Raw genomic sequence first — 10,994 nt, forward strand, 5'->3', positions numbered from 1 at the left:
GACTGGCCCGCCCGTTCCCCAGACCTGAATCCAATTGAGCACATCATGTCTCGCTCCATCCACCAATGCCACGTTGCACCACAGACTGTCCAGGAGTTGGCGGATGCTTTAGTCCATGTCTGGGAGGAGATCCCTCAGGAGACCATCTGCCACCTCATCAGGAGCATGCCCAAGCGTTGTAGGGAGGTCATACAGGCATGTGAAGGCCACACACACTACCGAACCTCATTTTGACTTGTTTTAAAGACATTACATCAAAGTTGGATCAGCCTGTAGTGTGGTTTTCCACTTTAATTTTGAGTGTGACTCCAAATCCAGACCTCCATGGGTTGCTAAATTTGATTTCCATTTATAATTTTTGTGTGATTTTGTTGTCAGCACATTCAACTATGTAAAGAACAAAGTATTTAATAAGAATATTTCATTCATTCAGATCTAGGATGTGTTATTTTAGTGTTCCCTTTATTTTTTTGAGCAGTGTGTGTGTGTGTGTGTGTGTGTGTATATATATATATATAACATTGTTTGCAAACTGATATTAATGCCAAAATAACATGCAAAACAGGCAAGTCCCCCCCCCCCCCCCAACAACAACAAAAATATTTTTATTTTGTATTTATTGCAAACAATGTGGGGGTAAAAACAGGTGTAAGTCTGCCCTACACTGCCTCTAACTACCTTAGAGGCAGTGTAGGGCAGGTGGCTGACTAAGAAAGCCTAGCTATGGAGGGACTAATCCGCATCATGTGACAGATAGATCATATGAGTTTAAGTGCTAATCGTTGTACCTTTTTTTTGGTAGCTACAGGTATAGCTCAGGTGAATGGTAGAGAGCTGTAGAACAAATGTATAATATTTTCACACTTGTGTTATCAAACAAAATTCAGATGTACATTTGTGTGTGTGTGTGTGTGTTGTCAATAGGAAGGAGAGAACAATGATAAGTTCTTTACACACCCTCGGAACCCCAAGGCGCTGGCAGCGTACCTATTTGCTCACAACCACCTGTTCTACATGATGGAGCTGCTAACAGGAGTCCTACTGATGGTCCTGTCACTCTGTGAGGCTCCCGCTGTACCATCACTACGCCTGGATGTTTACGTGCGTACACACATACTGACACATGTCTACATCACACTGGAGCTGCTGGGTTAGAGGTTAACTTCTTATGGTATAGGGGATGCTTGTGTCCCACTTGGGGGAAAAAACAGGGAAAATGCAGCGCGGCAAATTCAAATAATGATATAAAATCAAACATTCATTAAATCACACATGTAAGATACTCAATTAAAGCTACACTCGTTGTGAATCCAGCCAACATGTCAGATTTTAAATGTCAATGTTAATGTCAATAAAGAGGGTAGCATATTTCAAACCTGCAGGCGCTACACAAAACGCTGAAATAAAATATAAAACATGCATTACCTTTGACGAGCTTCTTTTGTTGGCACTCCAATATGTCCCATAAACATCACAATTGGTCCTTTTTTTCAATTAATTCCGTCCATATATACCCAAAATGTCCATTTATAAAGCGCGTTTGATCCAGATAAAAACAGCTTACAAAAACACAACGTCACTACAAAACATTTCAAAAGTTGCCTATAAACTTTGCCAAAATATTTCAAACTACTTTTGTAATACAACTAGGTATTTTTAAATGTTAATAATCGATCAAATTGTAGACGGGGCAATCTGTATTCAATACAGCAAGTAAACAAACCATGCTCCTTTTTACGTCTTGCGCAACTCTCAATAGTGTAACGTTGTTCCAGGATGTGCTTCTTCTTCGTTGCACAAATTAATAACCTCAACCAAATTCCAAAGACTGGTGACATCCAGTGGAAGTGGTAGGAACTGAAAAAATGGTTCCTGTCAAATATCCCTTGGCAAAGACAACTGAGGGAGCAGTCAGATGCAAAAAAAAAACTAAAAACAATTCTGAACAGTTAGTCCTCAGGGTTTAGTCCACATAAGTTCTGTTATACTCCGACATGATTCAAACAGTTTTAGAAACTTCAGTGTTTTCTATCCACATCTACTAATAATATGCGTATCTTATATTCCTGGCATGAGTAGCAGGAAGTTGAAATTGGGCACGCTATTTATCCAAAAGTGAAAATGCTGCTCCCTATACCATAAAAGGTTAAAGGCTGTATTTTGTTTCTATAGGTCCATGCCACTCTGGAGTTACTGGCTCTGGTTATGGTGGCGTTTGAACTGTGTATGAAGCTGCGCTGGCTCGGCTTCCACACATTCATCAGACACAAGAGGACCATGGTGAAGGTAAATGCCTATCTGCATAGAAGTGAAACTCCAGTCCCAAAAATTGGAGCATCCCAAACGTATCGTATAGATTACAAATAAGAATGGTCCCAGAACAGTGCCCTGAGGGACCCCTTGTGACTTTTTTTTACTCACAAGTGACAAACTCTCGCCTGTCAGTTGGTTTAAAAAAATGTGTAGTTCCACCATTTTATATGTCTGACACCTGGTCTGTCCTGTGTGTAGACTTGTGTGCTGCTGCTCCAGTTTGTGGAGGCCATAGTGGTTCTGATCCGGCAGACATCGCACCTGCGTGTGACCAGAGCTCTCAGACCCATATTCCTGGTGGATTGCAGATACTGTGGTGCCGTGCGAAGGTATACACACGTTTTTTTTTTTAAATGAAGTCACTGAGAAATGTTGTTTGCAAAGCGTGAATAACTGTTGTGTGTTGTCATCCTCTTGTTCAATCAGAAACCTGCGTCAAATTTTCCAGTCCCTTCCCCCTTTTATAGACATCCTGCTGCTGCTGCTCTTCTTTATGGTCATCTTTGCCATCCTGGGTGAGACACACACACCATTTTGGATGTTCTTCAAGGTTGAAAAAGACATTGATCCTAGATGAAAATCCTTGATGAGTCTCCAAAAACAGTGGACAATTGAACAGTGGAAATTAAATTATTTATAATTTACAACCTCAAAATGAATAAAATCCATTCTCTTCTATTGTGCCTGTGTGAGTATGGCTCTGTTCTCTCTCTCTACAGGCTTCTGTCTGTTCTCCCCTAATACTTCTGATCCGGTGAGTGATAATGACATTTGCTGTATGTTGTGCCTCTGTAGAAGACTGCTAGTCTTGTGCTAGCTGGAGTGGTCTACCTTATACTGGTCTCACACCTTTTGGCTGGTGTTCTCTCTCCTCAGTACTTCAACACTCTGGAGAACAGCATCGTGAGTCTTTTTGTGCTCGTGACCACCGCAAAGTAAGGCTCCGATACCACACACACACAAACTCCTGCTTTACACATCAGTCTGTATAATAGTCTGATGTTTCATACTCTGACTGTTTTGATTGTATTACTCTCTAAAGACAGTATATTGCCTGATGCAGTGTTTCTGCTGCATTCATTTAGCTGTGGCGCTGCGCCACTGCAAAACAATTGCCGCCACTGCAAAAAATAACATTTTAACATCATAGTATTTCTACCAAAGAAACTTTCAGTAAAGTTTTGTTATGTGCATTTGCTTTTCCTCAGTAAATAGATCTGTCTGGGTACAACACCATTCTAAAGGTTATTTAGCTGTTTGCTTTGGGCCACTGTGGCGGCTAAACCTGCCTGTGTGCGAAACACAGTGCACCGTCCTCCAAACAGTACACTAGTCACTGGAGAGACCTGCGGCTCGAAACACAGGTCACTTGAATCACTTCAGAGTGCACCGCCTTCAGTCGGAGAGAGAGCGCGCCATATTAGGAACTCCGTCATCCTCAGGTCTCACCCCTCACTTACTCAAGTCTCACCCCTCCTCAAGCCTCACCCTCCCCTAGACAAATATCGGTGTCAAGTACCAGTGGCGTATCGCAGTTTTGCGAGGCCCCCTGTAAGGTCTGAGCAAAAAACAACAACCAATCAAAAGCAGCAAAACTTCTTGCAATTTGACACATTTAACCATGTGGCAAAGAGAAAAAATAGCAGTTTTAAAGCTAATTTCATGTTATTCTACCATGAGGCTGAGAGAGAGTTTCATTTCCAGCTAATTTCCATTTTGCAATGGCTTATGACATGTTCATATGCTATCTGGGCCCCCAACCAAAAATAAATACACTGGACTGCAGCTCCAGTTGTCAGAAAAGGGAGAGAGTAGGGCAGGTAGCCCACTGTCTAATTAAAATTGTTATTCATTTTGGAATACAATGCCCCCCCCCCCACTGCTACTAACACTGGCCTGATGATATTGTATTACCAAAAACAATACACTATGAATATATGCAGAAACTGCTTCTCCAATAGAAATCCCCAATCACACTTGTAGGCAATGTCATGGTGACGTTAGCTAGCATAGCTCATGCACAGAAACAAGTCAATGGGTCTTACGGTCGTGCCGCGTCGAACTGCACATTTGCAGGCCGTTAAAAGAAAGGCCCTCCTTCGATATAAAGTTGTTTTTGACAAAAATAAAAATGCTTCAGTTCGTCACTTTCACAAGGTTGTAGTAATGACAGGTTCAGCAACTTAAAAAATTGTCTCAAATCTGTTTAGCCTTTTAGAATTAGATAAAATTAACAAGGACACTTTTTTTTCACTTCTCCCATTAACTTGCCAAATCCCGGTCTCGTCTGTCGAGCCAGTTTCACGACGTGTTTCACGGAAGTATTGCGATGTTGCGCCTCTGGGTTTGAAAACTCCATGGTATTACTCCCAGGACAGAATGGTGCCTGTTGAGATTGTATTCATCTCTAAGTATTGTGCCTGTTGGGATTGTATTACTCTCTCAAGACAGCATAGTGCCTGAGGATGTTGTATTACTCTCTCAAGACAGCATAGTGCCTGAGGATGTTGTATTACTCTCTCAAGACAGCATAGTGCCTGAGGATGTTGTATTACTCTCTCAAGACAGCATAGTGCCTGAGGATGTTGTATTACTCTCTCAAGACAGCATAGTGCTTGAGGAGGTTGTATTACTCTCTCAAGACAGCATAGGGCTTGAGGAGGTTGTATTACTCTCTCAAGACAGCATAGTGCCTGAGGAGGTTGTATTACTGGGGCGGCAGGGTAGCCTAGTGGTTAGTGTTGGACTAGTAACCGGAAGGTTGCAAGTTCAAATCCCCGAGCTGACAAGGTACAAATCTGTCGTTCTGCCCCTGAACAGGCAGTTAACCCACTATTCCTAGTCCGTCATTGAAAATAGGAATTTGTTCTTAACTGACTTTCCTAGTTAAATAAAGGTAAAATAATTTTTTTTAAAAAGAACTCTCAAGACCGCATAGCGCCTGAGGAGGTTGTATTGCTCTCTCAAGACCGCATAGTGCCTGAGGAGGTTGTATTGCTCTCTCAAGACCGCATAGTGCCTGAGGAGGTTGTATTGCTCTCTCAAGACAGCATAGTGCCTGAGGAGGTTGTATTGCTCTCTCAAGACAGCATAGTGCCTGAGGAGGTTGTATTGCTCTCTCAAGACAGCATAGTGCCTGAGGAGGTTGTATTGCTCTCTCAAGACCGCATAGTGCCTGAGGTTGTATTGCTCTCTCAAGACAGCATAGTGCCTGAGGAGGTTGTATTGCTCTCTCAAGACAGCATAGTGCCTGAGGAGGTTGTATTGCTCTCTCAAGACAGCATAGTGCCTGAGGAGGTTGTATTGCTCTCTCAAGACAGCATAGAGCCTGAGGAGGTTGTATTGCTCTCTCAAGACAGCATAGAGCCTGAGGAGGTTGTATTGCTCTCTCAAGACAGCATAGTGCCTGAGGAGGTTGTATTGCTCTCTCAAGACAGCATAGAGCCTGAGGAGGTTGTATTGCTCTCTCAAGACAGCATAGAGCCTGAGGAGGTTGTATTGCTCTCTCAAGACAGCATAGAGCCTGAGGAGGTTGTATTGCTCTCTCAAGACAGCATAGAGCCTGAGGAGGTTGTATTGCTCTCTCAAGACAGCATAGTGCCTGAGGAGGTTGTATTGCTCTCTCAAGACAGCATAGAGCCTGAGGAGGTTGTATTGCTCTCTCAAGACAGCATAGTGCCTGAGGAGGTTGTATTGCTCTCTCAAGACAGCATAGAGCCTGAGGAGGTTGTATTGCTCTCTCAAGACAGCATAGAGCCTGAGGAGGTTGTATTGCTCTCTCAAGACAGCATAGTGCCTGAGGAGGTTGTATTGCTCTCTCAAGACAGCATAGAGCCTGAGGAGGTTGTATTGCTCTCTCAAGACAGCATAGAGCCTTATGAGACTTCTGGTGTGTCCTGTTTCCTCTAGCTTCCCAGATGTGATGATGCCAGCGTACTCTCGCAACCGCTGGTCCTGTGTCTTCTTCATTGTCTACCTCTCCATAGAACTTTACTTCATCATGAACTTGGTATACACACACAGACACACAATATGTTGTTTCCCACCTGTGCACCCTATGGCCATGGTATAACACTGTGTGTGTTGCAGCTCCTGGCGGTGGTGTTCGATACGTTTAACGGTGTTGAGAAGATGAAGTTTAAATCTCTGCTGCTTCACAAACGCTCTGCTATCGACCATGCCTTCCAACTTCTGGTCAGCAGACAGGTACATACACACACACGTTTAGCCCCCACCTAAAGTGTCTAAGCTGTGGTAATTTATGTATAACTGTTGCATTTCGTGTGTGTGTGTGTGTGTGTTGTCTCCCCAGAGGCCAATGGGTGTGTCTCTGAAGCAGTTTGATGGTCTGATGCGTTTCTACAGACCTCGTATGTCATCCAGAGACCGCTTCCTCACATACAAGGCCCTCAACACTGCAGGAGCACCCATGCTCAGGTAACACACACACATACACTCATGCAAACATCACAAGCAAACACACACATACTGTAAGTGTTGTTGTTTTAAAGAAGTCTTTGTGATGTTCTGTTGCAGCCTGGATGACTTTTATAAGTTCTATGAAGTCATCGGTCTCAAATGGAAGGTAAGCCTAACACACTGTCGTGACGTGATTACTATTAATCTGATGACTATTATTTATCTTATCAACTAACTGTTTAATTGTTACTCAAATGTAACAATTAACTCATTAGAAATGAGTGTGAACAGCAGTAATACTTTGCACATGAACCACCGCTCATTCGGATAAGAAATGCAATGTATATATTTACACGTAGATGTCTTTCTCTGTCGTCTCTCTGTTGAAACCAATTGATCCGTCTATGGGGTGTGGCTTGATGTAAGGCTTTGGTTGTCCACCAGAGGTCAAATGTCTTTAGTTGTAGAGCTTCTCTGATAGTGAAGTGTTTGTTAGAATAGATACTTCAGTTCCACCAATGGTTGTCTGAGATAGGATTCTTCCTTCCCACAAGTTCTAGGACCACTTTTACATGCACAGCTGCAGAATGTGAATGTTTCTGGTCTCGTAGTGGGGGTTATCTTCTCACTTCGTGTTGGTTTTTCAGAGTTTCCAACCATTTCAATGTGTGGACCATGGTGTCACGTCTTTTGGCCTTACCATTTTCAGCCTTGTAGCCACCGCTCCACACTGTCTCGTCTGAATGTAAATTTCGTTACCAAGGCTTTTATACTCAGGTAAAAAGGGGGTGTTCCATCATGCCGACACAATGTCTGTGCTCACATGGGTGTGGTTACTGACTAGGTAAAAGTTATGAAAAACAATTATCTAATTTAGAAGACATTTATAACTTAACTAAAATACTCTCATACTTAATCATATGTTTTATACAACATCTAGATGTAAACTTGACAAATAGAATGTGTACCCTTTCTGAGTTAGTTATTTCGTTATACCATCCTTAATGACATTGCAAAATAATAAACATTATGACATGATTATTCTTTAGATCCCCACTGACCATTCTTAACATTCCTATCTTATAAATATTGTTCCCATTTTCACTTTCTGGACAAAAAGGTTTTGGCGGCCAAAGTCTCTCTCCACAAAGCACATTTTTTTCCAATACTGCAGGGCAGGAAAGACCCTTTTGCGGCATACAATATATGACCGGGTGTTAAGGTTTCAAAACCGGCACCTCTCCCCCTGGCACCTCTCCCCCTGGCTATCTGTCAGCCATTTGCCAAGCTGATCTGGAACCTTTGATCCTCACCCAGGAGAGAGTCATGACAACACACACACACACAATTATCCCATTTCTCTGTGTGGATACCTGTACCTGTGTGTGTGTGTGTGTGTGTGTGTGTGTGTGTGTGTGTGTGTGATTGTACTCTGTAGGCACGGCGGAGCGGGGAACACTGGTTTGATGATCTTCCACACACTACTTTTCTTATCTTCAAAGGTGATTCTTACTTTTTCCCTTCTATCTTCCATCCATCCATCTAATGCTGTGTTCCTCTTATCTGGGGTGACTCAGACTGACTGACCTCCTTCTGTTTATGTTTCTAACAGGCATCAACCTGCTGGTCAAGTCTAAAGCCTTCCAGTATACCATGTGTAAGTGGACATCCATTATTAGTAGTTTATAGTACTATTATCTGTGTTGTCATCCTATGACAAGTCTTACTCTAGGACAGCCTAACTCTCCTCTCTCTCCTCTCTAGATGTGGTGGTGGCCGTTAACGGAGTGTGGATCTTAGTAGAGACCTACATGTTGAATAGTAAGAGTCTTAGTAGAGACCTACATGTTGATTAGTAAGAGTCTTAGTAGAGACCTACATGTTGATTAGTAAGAGTCTTAGTAGAGACCTACATGTTGATTAGTAAGAGTCTTAGTAGAGACCTACATGTTGATTAGTAAGAGTCTTAGTAGAGACCTACATGTTGATTAGTAAGAGTCTTAGTAGAGACCTACATGTTGATTAGTAAGAGTCTTAGTAGAGACCTACATGTTGATTAGTAAGAGTCTTAGTAGAGACCTACATGTTGATTAGTAAGAGTCTTAGTAGAGACCTACATGTTGATTAGTAAGAGTCTTAGTAGAGACCTACATGTTGATTAGTAAGAGTCTTAGTAGAGACCTACATGTTGATTAGTAAGAGTCTTAGTAGAGACCTACATGTTGATTAGTAAGAGTCTTAGTAGGGACCTACATGTTGATTAGTAAGAGTCTTAGTAGGGACCTACATGTTGATTAGTAAGAGTCTTAGTAGGGACCTACATGTTGAATAGTAACTAAACCTATTCCCAAACTATAAAGTACATTTAATGCAGATTCTCTATTGAGCATGCTTTTTAGTTCAGGACTAGACTCAATCTGTAAGGTTGTTTCTGATCTCTGTCCTGGCCCCTCCCCCTGCAGGTGGATTCTCCTGGTCCAGAATGGTTCCCTGGAGCTACATCGTCTTCCTAACGAGTAAGAACACTCTCTCTCTCTCTCATACACACACACACCGAGCCACCTCCTCTTTGTCACTAGTGAGAACACACATTTGTACTCCCCCTCTTTCTCAATCTCTAGTCTATGGGGTGGAGGTGTTGTTGAAGATAACAGGCTTAGGGCCGTTGGCCTACTTCAGCTCTGGCTGGAACCTGTGAGTACCGACCATTAAACCCTAACACCTTACCCTCAACCATTAGCATGTCCACTGTGATTATCTAGTAGTCTAGTAGCCATCAGTGTCTCTGTGTTCGCCTCACCAGGTTTGACTTCTCTGTGACTGTGTTTGCCTTTCTGGGCTTGATTACTCTGGCCTTCGACATGGAGCCCTTCTACTTCATTGTGGTGCTCAGACCGCTGCAGCTACTCAGGTGGGTTACTATGACAACACACATCTATGTTTTCAGGGGTATTTTGTTAGGTACATGTTATATGTAGATTTTATAAATATTGTATTGATCATCACGTGTAAGTGTGTGCACTCCGCTTGTAAGTGTGTGTGTTTTCTCGCTCAGGTTGTTTAAGATAAAGCAGAGGTATCGCAATGTGTTGGACACCATGTTTGAACTCTTCCCAAGGATGGCAAGGTAACGCCTTTACTTCCTGACCTCTCAACCATAACCCACTATATTTACATACAAGGCAGGTATGAGACTTTTAATAAGAACCTTTGTGTGTGTGTGTGTTCTCAGTCTGGGGCTGACACTGATTATCTTCTACTACTCCTTTGCCATCGTGGGGATGGAGTTCTTCGCTGATGTAGTTTACCCTAACTGCTGCAAGTGAGTCACACACACACTCTTCATACACACAGTTTCCTCACACACTCCACACACCAACCGGTAAGTCTACCCTGACACGTTGTTCGAGGCAGAGCCTACCACAGACTATGAATTCTACAAGGATATTGGAGCTCTAGTAATATGACTACAAGATGGCTATCTTGGTTCACATGGGTTTCAGTTGTGTTATTTCTCTCTCTATTCTCTTTATCTACTCTATTTCTCTCTCTATTCTCTTTATCTACTCTATTTCTCTCTCTATTCTCTTTATCTACTCTATTTCTCTCTCACTCCTCTCTCTACTCTATTTCTCTCTCACTCCTCTCTCTACTCTATTTCTCTCTCACTCCTCTCTCTACTCTATTTCTCTCTCACTCCTCTCTCTACTCTATTTCTCTCTCACTCCTCTCTCTACTCTATTTCTCTCTCACTCCTCTCTCTACTCTATTTCTCTCTCGCTCACTCCTCTCTCTCTCTCTCTCTTCTCTCTCGCTCACTCCTCTCTCTCTCTCTCTCTCCTCTCTCTCTCACTCCTCTCTCTCTCACTCCTCTCTCTCTCCTCTCTCTCTCACTCCTCTCTCTCTCACTACTCTCTACTCTATTTCTCTCTCGCTCCTCTCCTCTATTTCTCACTCTCGCTCCTCTCCTCTATTTCTCTCTCGCTCACCTCTCTCTACTCTATTTCTACTCTATTTCTCTCTCACTCCTCTCTCTCTACTCTATTTCTCTCTCACTCCTCTCTCTCTACTCTATTTCTCTCTCGCTCCTCTCCTCTATTTCTCACTCTCGCTCACTCCTCTCTCGCTCACTCCTCTCTCTCCTCTCTCTCCTCTATTTCTCTCTCACTTCTCTCTCTCTCTCTCTCACTCTCTTTCTCTCTCACTACTCTCACTCCTCTCTCTCACTCACTCCTCTCTCTACTCTATTTCTCTCTCGCTCC

At 42.8% G+C, this 10,994-nt stretch overlaps 1 protein-coding gene across 4 annotated transcripts in view; it reads left to right on the forward strand.

Moving 5' to 3' along the window:
* tpcn1 (two pore segment channel 1) overlaps positions 1–10,994 on the forward strand; it is a 32,723-nt gene that overhangs the window by 8,128 nt on the left and 13,601 nt on the right. For all 4 annotated transcript variants that reach the window (XM_031829966.1, XM_031829967.1, XM_031829968.1 and 1 more), the window contains 18 exons: positions 925–1,101; positions 2,173–2,286; positions 2,512–2,642; positions 2,740–2,828; positions 3,033–3,067; positions 3,190–3,248; positions 6,223–6,322; positions 6,403–6,519; positions 6,626–6,750; positions 6,850–6,898; positions 8,171–8,234; positions 8,345–8,389; positions 8,497–8,553; positions 9,195–9,248; positions 9,354–9,426; positions 9,536–9,643; positions 9,788–9,859; positions 9,965–10,054. In XM_031829966.1, coding sequence (XP_031685826.1) covers positions 925–1,101; positions 2,173–2,286; positions 2,512–2,642; positions 2,740–2,828; positions 3,033–3,067; positions 3,190–3,248; positions 6,223–6,322; positions 6,403–6,519; positions 6,626–6,750; positions 6,850–6,898; positions 8,171–8,234; positions 8,345–8,389; positions 8,497–8,553; positions 9,195–9,248; positions 9,354–9,426; positions 9,536–9,643; positions 9,788–9,859; positions 9,965–10,054 — 1,559 coding nt within the window. The remainder of the gene's footprint in view (positions 1–924; positions 1,102–2,172; positions 2,287–2,511; positions 2,643–2,739; positions 2,829–3,032; positions 3,068–3,189; positions 3,249–6,222; positions 6,323–6,402; positions 6,520–6,625; positions 6,751–6,849; positions 6,899–8,170; positions 8,235–8,344; positions 8,390–8,496; positions 8,554–9,194; positions 9,249–9,353; positions 9,427–9,535; positions 9,644–9,787; positions 9,860–9,964; positions 10,055–10,994) is intronic.

Source organism: Oncorhynchus kisutch, linkage group LG8, assembly GCF_002021735.2.
Source record: "Oncorhynchus kisutch isolate 150728-3 linkage group LG8, Okis_V2, whole genome shotgun sequence".
NCBI classification, from domain to species: Eukaryota; Metazoa; Chordata; class Actinopteri; order Salmoniformes; family Salmonidae; genus Oncorhynchus; species Oncorhynchus kisutch.